Raw genomic sequence first — 14,616 nt, 5'->3', positions numbered from 1 at the left:
TTTTTTTTTTACAAATTTAAACAGAATAAAAATTTTCTGATCTGTGTATAAATAAATAAATAAATCGAACCTTAGAGATGGCTATAACCAAGTTTTTTAAATTAAGGCTGGTAGTTGGCAGCCTATATAATAAAAGGTCACTGTGTCAAAACTATACACTCCCTTCCTTCTTCCCACATTTTATACAGGATTTGTGGGAAAGGAGAAATGAAACTGGATAAATTCTAAATTCAGTCAATACAAGCAAAAAAGAGTAAATTCAAATACTTTGTTGCACGTCACCTAAGTAAATCAGAAACCATTTTATAGAAGGGTGTTTCAAACGATGTTAAAATGAAAAAAATGTTTAGCTTATTTAAAATTGTTTAGGGTCTATTTTAAATATTTAGTTCCTTAGCCAGTAAAATTTTTTAAAATATTTTAAAATGTATTAAATGGTTTTGTATCTTATTTGCCATTAAATATAATAAATGATTTAATCAATTATCAAAAGTACTTTGTGAACAATGTGAGAGTCTGATGAAAGCAGCTTTGTATAATTATGCTTTGTTTTTCAAATTCAAAGTAATAAATGTTCATTTTATTCTTTCCAAAGACTCAATTTAAAAAATATTTTTAAAATATTTAGCATATTACTACTTTAAAATTTTAAAACACAGTCTGTGCTTAATAACATTTTCAAATTTGTCTGTAAGAGGTTGCTGCTATGTAGAGGAGGGAAAGTGGTTGGGGACAGGAAAGAAAGGATGAGAATATTCTTAAAGTGAATGTTGATAAAATTAAGAGAAATAATGGATATCATCATCAGTTAACTATATAAAAACTTCCTGCTGTTTTAGCACAACCTGGTGATGACTGTTTTAGGTACAGCAAATGTCAGAAAAAAATCAATAAAATTTTCTAGTTATTTTAAATCCACTTCGAGTAATATCCTTTTAATTCACAAATTTAAATATACACATTCAGAGCAACTATAAAAACATATGCCTTATTTTTAAAATGGCATTTCCAAAAAAGGAGTTAGCCAAATACAATAGCAAAATTACATGATTACAGTAGGCTGAATGTGCAAGACATCCTTTAAGTAAATATCAGAAAATAAAATAATCACACAGCCCTCTATTCTGTCATCAAATTATTTCAAAAACCCTAATATTGGTACTCCTATGAACAAAAGTACAGAAATCTCTTTATGACAAACGGCTTAGAACAGCGTAACACTGTTTCATTTCTTCAGCATCTTCCCCTCTAGCACTCTTTTGTACTTCCTACAGCAATTACTTTGTTGGGGCAACTTAAGAAACATCTAAAAAGCAAGGCTTTAAGTGAGTGGTCACTGGTTACTGATAAAAGTTCTTGTTCTTTATAACAGAAACTTTGAGTATATTGTTAATCAAGATGGCATTTGGCATATGGCATGCCCGTCTTCAGCATGTACTGGTTTATTAAGAAAGGTGTGGAATCAGATTATTCTAATATATAAAGTATTAACAGTAACATTCTCTTACAAACAAAGCAAACTCAATACAATTTGATATTATAATCTAGTTCTGCTCTAGCTCTTTCCACTGTTTCATACTTCTTTTTCCTATATGAGGGTGTAAATACTTGAGAACTTACCAGATACTGAGCCTCCCGATATATGTAGGAAGATCTGATTTGAATGTGTTGATTATAAAATAGCATCCATAGGTAAAATGCTAAAAGAGTGCAGAAGGTAATTGCAAAGATGTGTTTTGTACCTTTGTCAGGTGTTTACAAAATTCATTTCTATCTCACCCATTCTACAATACTCACTACCAACATTGACGCCTATGTGCTCCCTGGGCTCATCTGAAGCACAAGACACAGTAAATTATTTGACTAATGACTTTCACCGTTCTCCTAAAGATGGTATATAATCAGTACCATTCTAGATGCCACAGGGAGTGAGGGCTTAATTCTGGAAACCGAAATAAGAAAGACTGATAGACAACAGTGCACCTCCTCTTCTTCCCCAAAACACTCTAGCCTCAGAACCATGGTGTATCTATTTTTTTTTGCATGGTGTATCTATTTAACTAATGGCAGACTGTCCTGTATTCATAACCACAGGGGAAAGTTGTTTGAAAACACCCAACTTTATACATTTAAATCTCATTCTTCCTCTTGTTATATTTTTCTCTTCAGTCCCTACCTTTGTCAAGCTCAGTATACATAAGTCACCTTTTTGTGACTTTTGACTTATTTTCTATCCAGAAACAACAAAAATCTTCAAAGCTTTTCTGGAGATTTAGAAACTACCATTTCTCAATATTTAGCATAATATAAAGCCCATATAAATTTTGAGTTATCCTGTTCCTGAACTGATGATGAGAGAGATGAATGATTTTGATCAAAAAAGTGGTATGGATTTTGAAAACCTTTGCTTGACTCTCCTAAGAGGATAAACAAATGCTAAAAGTTGGTAAGGTTTTGGTGGTATGTGCTAGCCGGAAAGTTCTTGAAGTTCATTTTACTAAGGCAAATACTTCAAAAGAATCTCATTCCACACTATACAGACCTTTTTTTATTATACTGCAACATAATTTGAAACTAAAGATAATTTTCCTTGCTAACACTGTGGAGCAAGTTTGCTTAGCTTTTTCAGTGGTCTGACTTCTTTTCTCTTAAGGTAATGGTGACAAAGATTCTAAAACAAGAACCTCTGAAAGAGTTTTAAAGAACTACCCCAAGACATTTATACACTGGAACACTAGTCACACTACTCTGTACTATAGACCATAGGCTGACAAACTTACTTTGTAAGGGGTTGGATAGGAAATATTTTAGGCTTTGCAGGATACAGTCTCTGAAACTACTACTCAACTGTCACCGTTGCACAAAAGCAACCATAAACCATGAGTAAAAGTATAACCATGTTCCAATAAAACTTTATTTATTTATGGACACAGAATCTCATATTAATTTTCATGTGTCTTGAAATTTTCTTTCTAATGACTTAAAATTGTAAACTCAATTCTTAGCCCACACGCCATGAAAAGCAGGCATTGGGCTCGATTTGGCTCACAGGCCAGAGCTGGGTGTGCCTTATACATGGGCTTATATATGTTATACAAAACGTTTAAATTCCAAGCCTAAGACTTTGGAGACTTGTTTTTAGATCTCTCATTTTAAAATTTATATCAGACAAATTATCTACTCTAGATAAATATACTCACATGAGAAAGAGAAAATAATTCAGAATACATATCCCTATTTAAAAAACAAAATCTGCAAAATGAATGTTTCACCTTAAAACATATAATTAGGAAACATTTAAAATTTTTATTCTATGCAGTATAAAACAATATGCATAGATTTGGTACATAATTTCTTGGTTTTTACTGTGGGAAAAAGGCAAGTAAAAGGTTTATCAATCTCTCCATCCCTTTTATAAAAACTGCAACTGAAATCAGCAATTCCTTGCATGTACAACCATCAACTCTGAATATATGAATTATACCTAGGGATTGGAATTTACCTAGATGAGTTATGGGTGCTCTTCTAAAATGTACAATTATATCATAGAACACTATGACTTGTACAATTTGGGACAGTTCTGAATATGAAACTCCTGCCTCCATATATATATATATATATATATAAGGAAACAAGAATACTCTTTGCAGTCATCAAGTATAAAAAAACTTCACAGTCTGATTTACCTTTATCAAAGGTAAAATGATTCACTGCTGCATTTCATGGATTATTTTGATCCTCAGTAGTTCCTTACCACAAAATAAATTTCACATGAACTTTTTATCTGTTTGGGTTTCCCAAAGCAAGATACTAATACAAAATGTATTGAACTGGCAGAAGTCCATGGGCTAAAGAAAAAGGAATTAAATATAAAATGTTCACCAACTTTATCCTTTCTAATTTTCAATAGCTTCAGGTATTGACACCTAATTGGTTTCTTGTGTCTATCCATTATGAACATAACTCAATCTTCTATTTTAATACTCCTCAGTGTCATCTTTTCCTTGGTGCTTTACTGTGCGACGTATAAGATCATTTCGTCCAACTTCCATCATTTGTTCTTCCCAGGATTTCATTTCATTATAATAACGAATTTTATCATCATTAGCAAGTTGAATATATACCTGAGAAAAAGTGTAACTGTTAAAATGATTTCTTCAGAAGAGTCCTTTACAATTAATTTCTAGAATGCTCCATATACTCTAGAAATCACCTTACTGTTCTACATGCATAAAGGGGGACTGAAGAAGGAATGCTTTTTGAGATAAAAGATGAGAAAAGAGGCAGAGATAAAGATTTTTGTAAGAATTAATAAAGCTGGTACAATTTTAGGGCTTGGGATGTGGGAGAGGAGCAGAGGTAAGGCGTAACTGTCACTGGATAGAGTGAGTACTCTAAGTTATGAGTGACATTGTTTTAAAATACCAATTTTATTTGCAATTAAAAACTACCAAAAGAAAAAAGCCACACCGTTTCTAAGGATATAAAAATAATTTTAAAATATTTTAAAGCGTTATTAGTGATATAAAATTGTTTTCACATGAATCAAGCCTTGCCCTAATATATTCTCTCACAGCTATTCTAACTAGATACTGGAAACTAAAACCATACTACTTACCTGTTTTTGAGAACTAGAGAGATTTTTCCAGTTTTCATTTATAGTCTTCAGCTTTACCTGTAAAACACATATGTTTAAGTAGTAGATACAGAGACTTCAGTGGTTAAAGATCTTTTTTTTATTATTCATTCCAACAATAAAATCTCAGATGTCAAGAATCACAGGCAGTCTTATTAATTCCTACCTTTCTTTCTAAATAAAAACTATTAAACTGTTGAAACATACAAAAAATGAATAGGATGAAGATATTTACCTTTTTATTGAGATATAATCAACATGTAACATTTTATTAGTTTCAGGTGTAAATTTCGATTCATTATTTGTATATACTGTGAAATGATCACCACCGTAAGTCTAGTTAACATCTGTTACAATAACACTGTTACAAAAATTTTGTTTGTGATGAGAACTTTTAAGATCTATTCCAGGCAACTTTAAAATATTAAGTATAGTCACTATGTTGTACATTATATCCTCAAGACTTATTTATTTAAAATTAGAAATTTAGGGCGCCTGGGTGGCTCAGATGGTTAGGCTTCTGCCTTCGGCTCAGGTCACGATCCCAGGGTTCTGGGATCGAGTCCCGCATCGGACTCCCTGCTCGGCGGGGAGCCTGCTTCTCCCTCTGCCTCTCTCTCTCTCTCTCTCTGTCTCTCATGAATAAATAAATAAAATCTTTAAAAAAATAAAAAATAAATAAAATTAGAAGTTTATACCCTTTGACCATTCTCACCCATTTTGGGCCCCAACCCTAACCTCTGGCAACTACCAATCCATTCTCTATAACTACGAACTTGGTTGTTTTCAAGATTCCACTTATAAGAGAGATCATCCAGTATTTATTTGTCTGTTTATTTCACTTAGCCTGCTCTCAAGTGCCATCCGTGCTGTTGTAAATAGCAAGATTTCATTCTTTTTGATGGCTGAATATTCCATTGATAAATAAACCACAGTTTCTTTATGCATTCATCCATTGATAGACAGCTGGATTGCTTCCACGTCTTGATTATTGTAAATAATGCCCAATGAACACGGGGGTATGCAGATATCTTTTCGAGATAGTGTTTTTGGTTCCTCTAGATAAATACCCAGAAGTAGAATAGCTGGATCATATGGTAATTTTATTAATTTTTTGAGGAACCTCCATACCATTTTCTATAGTGAGCTGCAATTTACATTCCCATCAACACATGCACAAGGGTTCCCTTTTCTCGGCATCCTTGCCAACACTCATGATTTTCTCATCTTTTTGATAACAGCCATTCTTTTTGATAATAGCCATCTTTTGATAGTATCATTCTGAGGTGATATCTCATTGTGGTTTTGATTTGTATTTCCCTGATCATTACGGATGCTGAACACCTTTTTATGTTAAGCCAACACCTGTTAGCCATCTGTATGTCTTCTTTAGAAAAATGTTTATTCAGATCCTCTCATTTTTTTTAAAGATTTTATTTATTTATTTGTCAGAGAGAGAGAGAGCATGCAAGCAGAGGGAGGGGCAGGCAGAAGGAGAAGCAGGCTCCTCTCTGAGCAAGAAGCCCAATGCGGGATTCGATCCCAGGACCCTGTGATATGACCTAAGCCAAAGCCAGACACTTAACCGACGGAGCCACCCAGGCACCCCCTCCCCACTTTTTAATCAGATTGTTTTTTTTACTATTGGGTTGTACACGTCCTTTACATATTTTAGATATTAACACATATATGATTTTCAAATATTTTTCTCTCATTCAGTAAGGCTGCCTTTTCACTCTGTTAATGGTTTCCTTTGCTATGCAGATGTATCCTTTTTGATTCAGCAATATTAATATCCAAGTATAAATCTATATTCCTATGATAGACTAACTTCTAAGATTAAGTGTTTTTATTTCTTCCCTGTATCGTAATGTTTTATTCTAAAATCTGTGCCAAAGTGTTTAGGTGTAGTCATAGGAACAAAACAACACTAGTCCTTAATTCTACTTAGCTGAACTTAATTATATGACTTGGAAAAAGTCATTATTATCTCCCTTAGGCTTGGTTCTTCATTTATAAAATTAAAAGGATTCAGGGAACCCATGGCTGGAGGAAAGGCAGAGAGGAGAGTCAGCACACCTCATAGAGCTTGTGCTGTTGCTTCCAGAAAGCAGAGACTGAAGGAATAAATGGGTGGGCGGAGAATGAGGGGCAGAGGGAGACAGACAGGGATAGGAGAAGGCAAGTGTGAAGGAGACAGGCAAATGGTCTGAAAAGTATCTGTTTAAAGCTAAGAGGAAGTCATCAGTGATTTTAAGGAGAAGCAGAATAAGAATAATGAACTTTACTGTTCTGAACTCTTAAATTTTTTCCTATCAACAAAAATGGAGGTACCTGATAGTATCTAGGGCTACATAACCATTACGTTTTGAACATTTTAAAACTTACCTTTATAAACACATCTAATATATTCAGGGACAGTTACTAAATAACTGCTCTCTTAGCTTTGGAAGGAATTGCTGTAATGCTCTCAATTCTTTAAGTTTTTTGCTTTATTTAATCCATAAAGTTTTGTATTCACTGAGTTCAACAATAATTTATGAAGTTGCACGCCTAAATAATCTGAGCTTTCACCTAAATAAAATAATTCATTAAAAAAAATTAAAGAGATGGAAAGGTATTTACTTTTGCTCCCTCCTAAAACCCATTAAACAAAGCCCTTCCACCAGGTGAAAGGAACAGTGAGAGGATGCCAGCTATGAACCAAGAGGGACCTCACCAGTAGGCAACCATGATGATGTCTTGATCTTGGACTTCCCAGCCTCCAGACTGTAAGCAATAAATTTCTATTGTTTATTTTTTTTTAAAAAGTAAATGAATAAACATTTTTTTATGGCATAAGTCCACATGGAAAAGACAACAGGAGAGGGCACTACCGACACAAAATTTTAGAAGCTGAAAAGCAGGTGGAGAAATGGTCACTTACCTAACCAACAAGGCAAATTCCCAAGCTGGCATTGGGGAAAGCCAAAAAAGCACACCAGTTTACAATGCAGAATTCCCAAGTAGCTCAGGAATTGGCAGCATCAGATAGGTAGAAAACAGCGGTGAAAGTTGGGCTTAAAACAGGAGACTGACCGAAATTCTCTTGAAAAGGAGATTAAATCTCCACCATGGGCAGATTCTAGGATTTATCCTCTCAAAAGGGTAAAACAGAACTACTCTGTGGATACCAGGTACAGTTGGGGCCGGTGGCGATTAAGTAAAAATGTATATAGTCTCCAGAAAGAAAGGCAAAAAAGGCTAAGAGAAAATAATACAGAAAAGAAAATGAGAGGACCAGCTCAGAAGACTCTCTCTCTTAGAGAGAACAGAGGAAAAAAAGAGGGGAAGGGAAGAAAAATGAAAGCAGATCACATTCAAAGGACTAATAATCAAAATGGCTTTATACTTCTCAAAAGCAATAACAAGAAGCTACAAGGGGCACCTGGGTGGCTCAGTTGGTTAAGCAGCTGCCCTCGGCTCAGGTCATGATCCTGGAGTCCCGGGATCGAGTCCCGCATCGGGCTCCCTGCTCAGCAGGGAGTCTGCTTCTCCCTCTGACCAACACCCCTCTCATGCTCTCTTTCTCTCTCTCTCAAATAAAATCTTAAAAAAAATAAAATAACAAGAAGCTACAAGAGAAAGAAGCAATATTTTTAAACTTTTGAAAGAACATGATTCCTACCCTAGAATTCTATGCCTAAATCATCAAACAAATGTAATGATAGAAATATTTTCAGACATGCATAAACTCAAAAAATTGATCTTCCATGTACTCTCACTGGGGAGATGCTATAAACCAAGAAAGACAACAGAAGAAGCAAAAGCACCACAAGGATGAATGTCAACTGTGCACTAAGCATAAAAGGCCACAACCAAATTGGAACAAATCAGAGGCACCAGACTAAAACTGACAGAATAGCTAATGCATCTAAATGCACTGAAAGCTGGTGAATATATTTAAGAGTTTAAGGCTAAATTACTGATAGTATATAATAAGCTAAGGAAACAAAAACACAAAACATAATGAACTTCAGTGGAAGTGAGTTTTGTAAGAAAGGAAAAATAATCATAGCAAATGGCACAGCTCAGCTATAACTACATTATCATAGTAACATACTCGATATTGAACTAACCAAAATTATGATAACTACACTGGGAGGCAGGTGAGTGGAAACATGTTGAACAGTGGGATGAGAAAGTGTTAAATGTTAGTCTTAAATAGTGGGAGGTAATGCCCAAAATATAGATAATGCTTAAAATTGAAATAAATCAAGAAGTAACAATATAAGGTATTACTTAGAGATATGGAGGTAAATACCACAAGAATGAGCTAACAGTTGAAGGTATTTGCTTCTGGAATAAGCAGTATGACAAGGCTGTGAAAACTGGTATCTTTCATAACAAGTCTTATTTTGATTCTTTTAACTATGAGGATGCATAACCAATATTTTTTAAATGATTAAAAATGACAGTTGCATTAATTTTAATTTCCCGGGATAGAGTCCCTCAGCCATTAAGCTTTCTAGGTGATTCCAAGGTAGTCTGAGTTGAGAACCACTGATTTAGGAGGATTCTCTAGCATATAACTTTCTTATACTGATAAAACTAAATCCAAAGTAAGTTAGTGACTGAGTAAATTCCAACTAAAAAAATAAATAGGCATGCATTTTAGTAATGTAAAGACACAGAAACTGAATTTTTAAATCCCAAGGAGTGGGGCGCCTGATGTCTCAGTCGGTTAAGCATCTGGCTCTTGATTTTTTTTTTTTTTTAAAGATTTTATTTATTTTTTTATTTATTTGACAGAGAGAGAGAGATAGCGAGAGCAGGAACACAAGAAGGGGGAGTGGGAGAGCGAGAAGCAGGCTTCCTGCCGAGCAGGGAGCCCGATGTGGGACTTGATCCCAGGACCCTGGGATCATGACCTGAGCCGAAGGCAGACACTTAACGACTGAGCCACCCAGGCGCCCTGGCTCTTGATTTTAACTCAGGTCATGATCTCAGGGTCCTGGGATCGAGCCCCGCAGTGGGCTCCCTGCTCGGCGGGGAGTCTGCCTGTCTCCCTCTCCCTCCGTCCCTCTCCTTGGCACGCATGCTCTCGCTCTCTCTAAAATAAATAAATAAATCTTTTAAAAAAATAAGATAAAATCCCAAGGAAAAAATCAGTGAAAAGTATACAGCCAGGGAAGACTACGTCACATATACATTATTTAATCATACATTAAGCAGATTTACGAAATGATCCAAATAACCCAAAATGTGGCAGAGTGGCAAAAACCATCTCAGATTGACAAGAGTTAAGGATCTGAACACATATCATATTATAAAAGGGAAAATATAATTGCCCATTTGGAGCTTCTAAGAAGGAAATAAAGGAAACAATAAGCCACAGCAGGAATGACGAGCTTCTCTTTTTCTTTGACCCATTCATATGATGATATTCATGTGTATAACACATTCCCACAGGCATAACCAAAATTTTATTAGAGGATGTAAGATGAAGCAATAGGTTATACTCAAATCCCAGTACAAAATATTGTAATTCTACTCTCATTCTTTCCCAGTGACTGCAAAACAGTTAAGAACTGCCAGATAAGGGGCGCCTAGATGGCTCAGTTGTTAAGCGTCTGCCTTCGGCTCAGGTCACGATCCCAGGCTCCTGGGATCGAGCCCTGCAGTGGGCTCCCTGCTCGGCGGGGAGCCTGCTTCTCCCTCTCCTACTCCCCCTGCTTATGTACCCTCTCTCACTGTGTCTCTGTCAAATAAATAAAATCTTTAAAAAAAAAAAAAAAAATTGCCAGATAAGAAGTCTCCAGAACTTTGACACCCCTATAAATTTGAAAATGTTATTTTTTAAAATAGAAAATAATTGAATATACATATATTGGCCACTAAGTACTCAATCATATGTGGCAAGAAAAAGGGTTTTCCTTTAAAAGAGACACAAGAAAGAGGACCCTATTTGTATACTTATTTATAATAATTTACTACTTTTCTTCACCTCCTAACATATGGCACCCCTATAATTTTCTGTCTAAATATTTTAAAAATCAAAATAAATAAAAATTTAAAAAACAAATGCTTTTCTGTTTTACCTGTGATGTACCATCCTTAGTTTCCTGGAACCTTTCAGCTATAAAAATGTTATAAGCTGAGCGAGGTCTTTTCGGTTTTCCAAGCATTGTTAACTCCTGAGTAACAAAAATGAAAAAAGTTAGATATAGTTTTAACTTCTGTGAGACTTAACTTTATCTACAGAAACTTTATTCACTACTACGCACTATGGAAAGTTCCTGTAAGTGAATGTTATAATTCTTACACAAAGTGACCATTCTGGGGATGAGAATTTTCTTGATAGCCCTAAGTTTTGAAAATTATAATAGATTTTATGAGTTATTTTCCATATAAAAACATTTCCTTTACATATGATTTTCATAGTCTCCACAAACTGAATAACTGAGCAAATATGTACAAAATCTTTTTTAAAGGTTAAAACAATCTCAGCTTCATCCTTACAGGACACTACCATCTCCTAGTCACTACATGGCTCCACCACAACTCATGAACACTACACTATCTGTTTAATAATCTCTCATTTCATTTCCTTCTCTGATAAATCTCTCAACTTTTAAACCTCAACGATGTGTTAAATTCAATTCTTTTAATTGGACACCAAAGAGCAGGGGATGCAGGAGATGGAAAATACACATATCCCTTGCTGTTTAAATCAGTTTAGTTTCTGACTTTCAGAGAGTAAGGGATACTGCATTATCCTACTTAGTTTCTGAATTTGGATAGTAGTACTTGTAATTTATAAAAGTATATGGCTTTTGATGGTAATTTGGTTAAAGTCAATAACCCAATTTTTATTCATAAGTAAAAGAAGGACCCCTGTGATTTACTACCTTCTCCCTGAACTTCTCAGTCATAAAACTACTGTAGACTCCAGGCACTTTATAACTATTTCTTTTTTGTTTCTATAGCTACTGCTAGGGATTTCTCTCCCAGGTGCTCTACTTGTAACTTCCTGATCCCCACACTTCTCACCTGATTTCTAACTGGTTGGCACTGGGAATTTTCAATAGAAAGAAAAATTCCAACAGGGAGTGAAAATGGAAGTCTGAGAGAAAAAACCTTGAGGTTTCAAGTTTCTGGTTCTACATGCAAGGAGTTTGGAAGTCCTCACTCCTTCCTAACAGTAAGTATAAAGCTGAACAGACTGAAAAATCAACAACCTTTCTTGGATCCAAAAGAAAGAGGAGGAAACAGGGCAAACTGCCGTCCCCTAGACTGGAGAGACATACAAGTGAATATAGGGAGTCGAGGCAACCCCTGCTGGAACCAGTGCTGGGGTAGGAAAACCTCTATTGTAATAAATGAATTGCTGGATGCTGTGTGTGGACAACTCTTAAGAGTTTAAAAACTACAGGGGGACCCAATCATAGGAGGGTCCTCACAGTATTATGAGATTTACCTCCAGGAGCTAGATCAGATTTCCACAATAAATACTGGAAAAAATCCCCTCCTGCTTCTGTGAGGGGAAGAGGAAAAGAAACTATTTTGAAATGCCTGAGCACTCAACTATTAACAAGGCCTGCCCTCAGGGTTAACTAGTTAACGAGAACCTAACTGACCTGAGTGAAGGGAAATACCCAACTCCTGCACACTCTAGCCATCCTGTCCCACACCTAAGGGGGAGGCGGTGTGTGCAGGAGTGAACTGAGAAACTCTTGTGAAGTTCACAGACCAGTGGCAAAGGCTCACTAAAAGATCAGGACCTAATCATAGGACTACAGAATGCTTTTCTTGCCCCCACACCTCATCACATTATGAAGGCCTATTTACAGTAGTTCCTTCTACCCAGTACCTCACGTCCGTCTATCAAGAAAAAACTTCCAAGGCATACTAAAAAGCAAAAAAACATAATTTGAAGAGACAAAGCAAGCATCAGAACCAGATGAGAGGGATGTTGAAATTATTAGGCCAAGAATTTAAAACAACTAGATTAATATGCCAAGGACTCTAGACTGCATGCAAGAACAGACTGGCAATAAAAAACACAGAGATGGAAAACCCAAGGATGAACCCCCGCCCCCCCCAAAAAAAGTTAGGTATCAAAAATGCTGTAATAGAAACAAAGAATGTCTTTGATGGACTTATTAGACTGGACATGGCTAAAGAAAGAATCTCTGATCTAAAGGACATATTAATAGAATCCTCAAAAATCCAAAAGCAAAGAGAAAACTGAAAAAAAAAAAAAAACTGAACAGACTATCCAAGGCCTATGGGACAACCTACAACAGGTGTAACAAACATATAATGGGAATACGAGGGGTGCCTGGGTGGCTCAGTCAGTTAAGTGTCTGCCTTCGGCTCAGGTTGTGATCTCAGGATCCTGAGATTAAGCCCTGTGTTGGGCTCCCTGCTCAGCTAGAAGTCTGCTTCTACCTCTCCCTCTGCCCCTCATGCTCGTGTGCACGTGCTCTCCCTCTCTCTCTGTCTCTCAAATAAACAAAATCTTTTTTAAAAAAATAATGGGAGCACGAGGAGAAAGAGTAAGGAACAAAAGAAACCTATGAAAGGGAAATCCCATATCACTGCCCAATCCTCATTTCTGGTCCTCTCCACTCTTAACAATGGATGGGTGCATTAAAGAGGAAGGGAGAATAAAAGTGGGACAATAAACTTTAGTAATCACACCTCCAAATACTATCCCTAAGTAGACACAGTATTTCTCCTATTTTCTTTTCTGGCTCCCTTTTACTAATTGGATCAGAAGACTAGATGACTATCTAGATTACTGACTTTAAAATGGGTGAGTCCTCAACTCTGGTGCTAGGAGGGCTTGACATTAGGGTCAGGGAGAGAAATGTTGGCATCTCACATCAAAGTCTCAAATCTACTTTTCCAAAGAAATAGTTTTAACTCTGATGACCATTTTCTATAGTATATGTATTGGACCAGCAAGCTGACTACCTCTTACCTAACATTGGTTCTACAGAAAAATGTAGTCTTTCAAGCAATAGAATTTATGTGGATTAATAACCTTAGGCTGGGAACTACAAATTTTGAACCATATGGGATTTTTAATAAGGAAAAATTGAATTTCATCCTATGGGCACTTCCTACTTGACTAGATACAATAAGTCACTTCTTCCCAATGTGTTAATGAATTCAGTCTATCTAGCAACATTCAGAATCAAACTCACCATAACCTATAAAACAATTCAAATCAGGAGGTTATTCTAGACAAGACCCAGAAGCAAAGATTCTTGTTATTCCTGATTTGGCTGTTTCACAACTCTGTTCCTACAGCTTTCATGCTAATCCTAACTACATATCTTAAATACAGATACATACGAAAATAATAACAAGGGTTTCCGAGACAGACTCAATGCCAAGTGGTACTAGTGGCAGAAAAGAGCTATCTCGTTATTTTTTTTTTTTTTTAAAGATTTTATTTATTTGACAGAGAGAGACACAGTGAGAGAGGGAACACAAGCAGGGGGAGTAGGAGAGGGAGAAGCAGGCTTCCCGCGGAGCAGGGAGCCCACTGCAGGGCTCGATCCCAGGACCCTGGGATCATGACCTGAGCTGAAGGCAGACACCTAACGACTGAGCCACCCAGGCGCCCCTATCTCGTTATTTCCTAAATGGGGTACTCCTGATGACATTCTACCATTTAGCCACACATATTAATATAAGAAAAACTCCCTATATTCATAGTTATATAAATTTCAGTCCTTTGCCATAGGGAAAGAATATTTCAATAATACTCACTCTTTTTTTTATTAATGCTTTCTTTTTTAAACGTTTTTGCAGGATTTCTTTTTCCAAAGATATGATCTGACTTGGAGTTAACTGTTCGTGAATTCTGCTTATCTCTTCTTTGTATGCCTGCCAGTCTGCCCTGTAAGCATCTTCATATATCTATAAATAAAAAGCCCAAATAAGAAGTCAATAAACTACTGCTGACAAATTAAACATAGCACACC

General features: G+C 36.0%; 1 protein-coding gene across 1 annotated transcript; it reads right to left on the bottom strand.

Annotated features, from left to right (window-relative positions):
* Nucleotides 1-2,884: 2,884 nt before the first annotated feature.
* LOC102727343 (transcription factor A, mitochondrial) lies at nucleotides 2,885-14,566 on the bottom strand. The gene is made up of 4 exons (XM_081809585.1): nucleotides 14,402-14,566; nucleotides 10,717-10,812; nucleotides 4,619-4,675; nucleotides 2,885-4,124 (listed from the first exon to the last, which is right to left on the bottom strand). Exons 2-4 carry the CDS (start codon nucleotides 10,801-10,803, stop codon nucleotides 3,978-3,980), a joined length of 291 nt encoding a protein of 96 aa, XP_081665711.1. The 5' UTR covers nucleotides 10,804-10,812; nucleotides 14,402-14,566; the 3' UTR covers nucleotides 2,885-3,977.
* Between the last annotated feature and the right edge of the window lie 50 nt (nucleotides 14,567-14,616).

This window comes from Leptonychotes weddellii, unplaced genomic scaffold (genome assembly GCF_054177405.1).
Source record: "Leptonychotes weddellii isolate Sample4059 unplaced genomic scaffold, ASM5417740v2 HiC_scaffold_1115, whole genome shotgun sequence".
Classification (NCBI taxonomy): Eukaryota; Metazoa; Chordata; class Mammalia; order Carnivora; family Phocidae; genus Leptonychotes; species Leptonychotes weddellii.
Note: the sequence above shows the minus strand (reverse complement) of the source record. Positions and strands in the feature narration are given on the sequence as shown.

Coding starts and splice junctions, on each gene's coding strand:
- LOC102727343 (XM_081809585.1), bottom strand. CDS start 10,803: ATGCTTGGAAAACCGAAAAGACCTCGCTCAGCTTATAACATTTTTATA. Junction 4,676..10,716: donor CTAAGGATGGTACATCACAG/GTAAAACAGAAA, acceptor TGTGTTTTACAG/GTAAAGCTGAAGACTATAAA. Junction 4,125..4,618: donor TCTCTAGTTCTCAAAAACAG/GTAAGTAGTATG, acceptor ACTTTTTCTCAG/GTATATATTCAACTTGCTAA.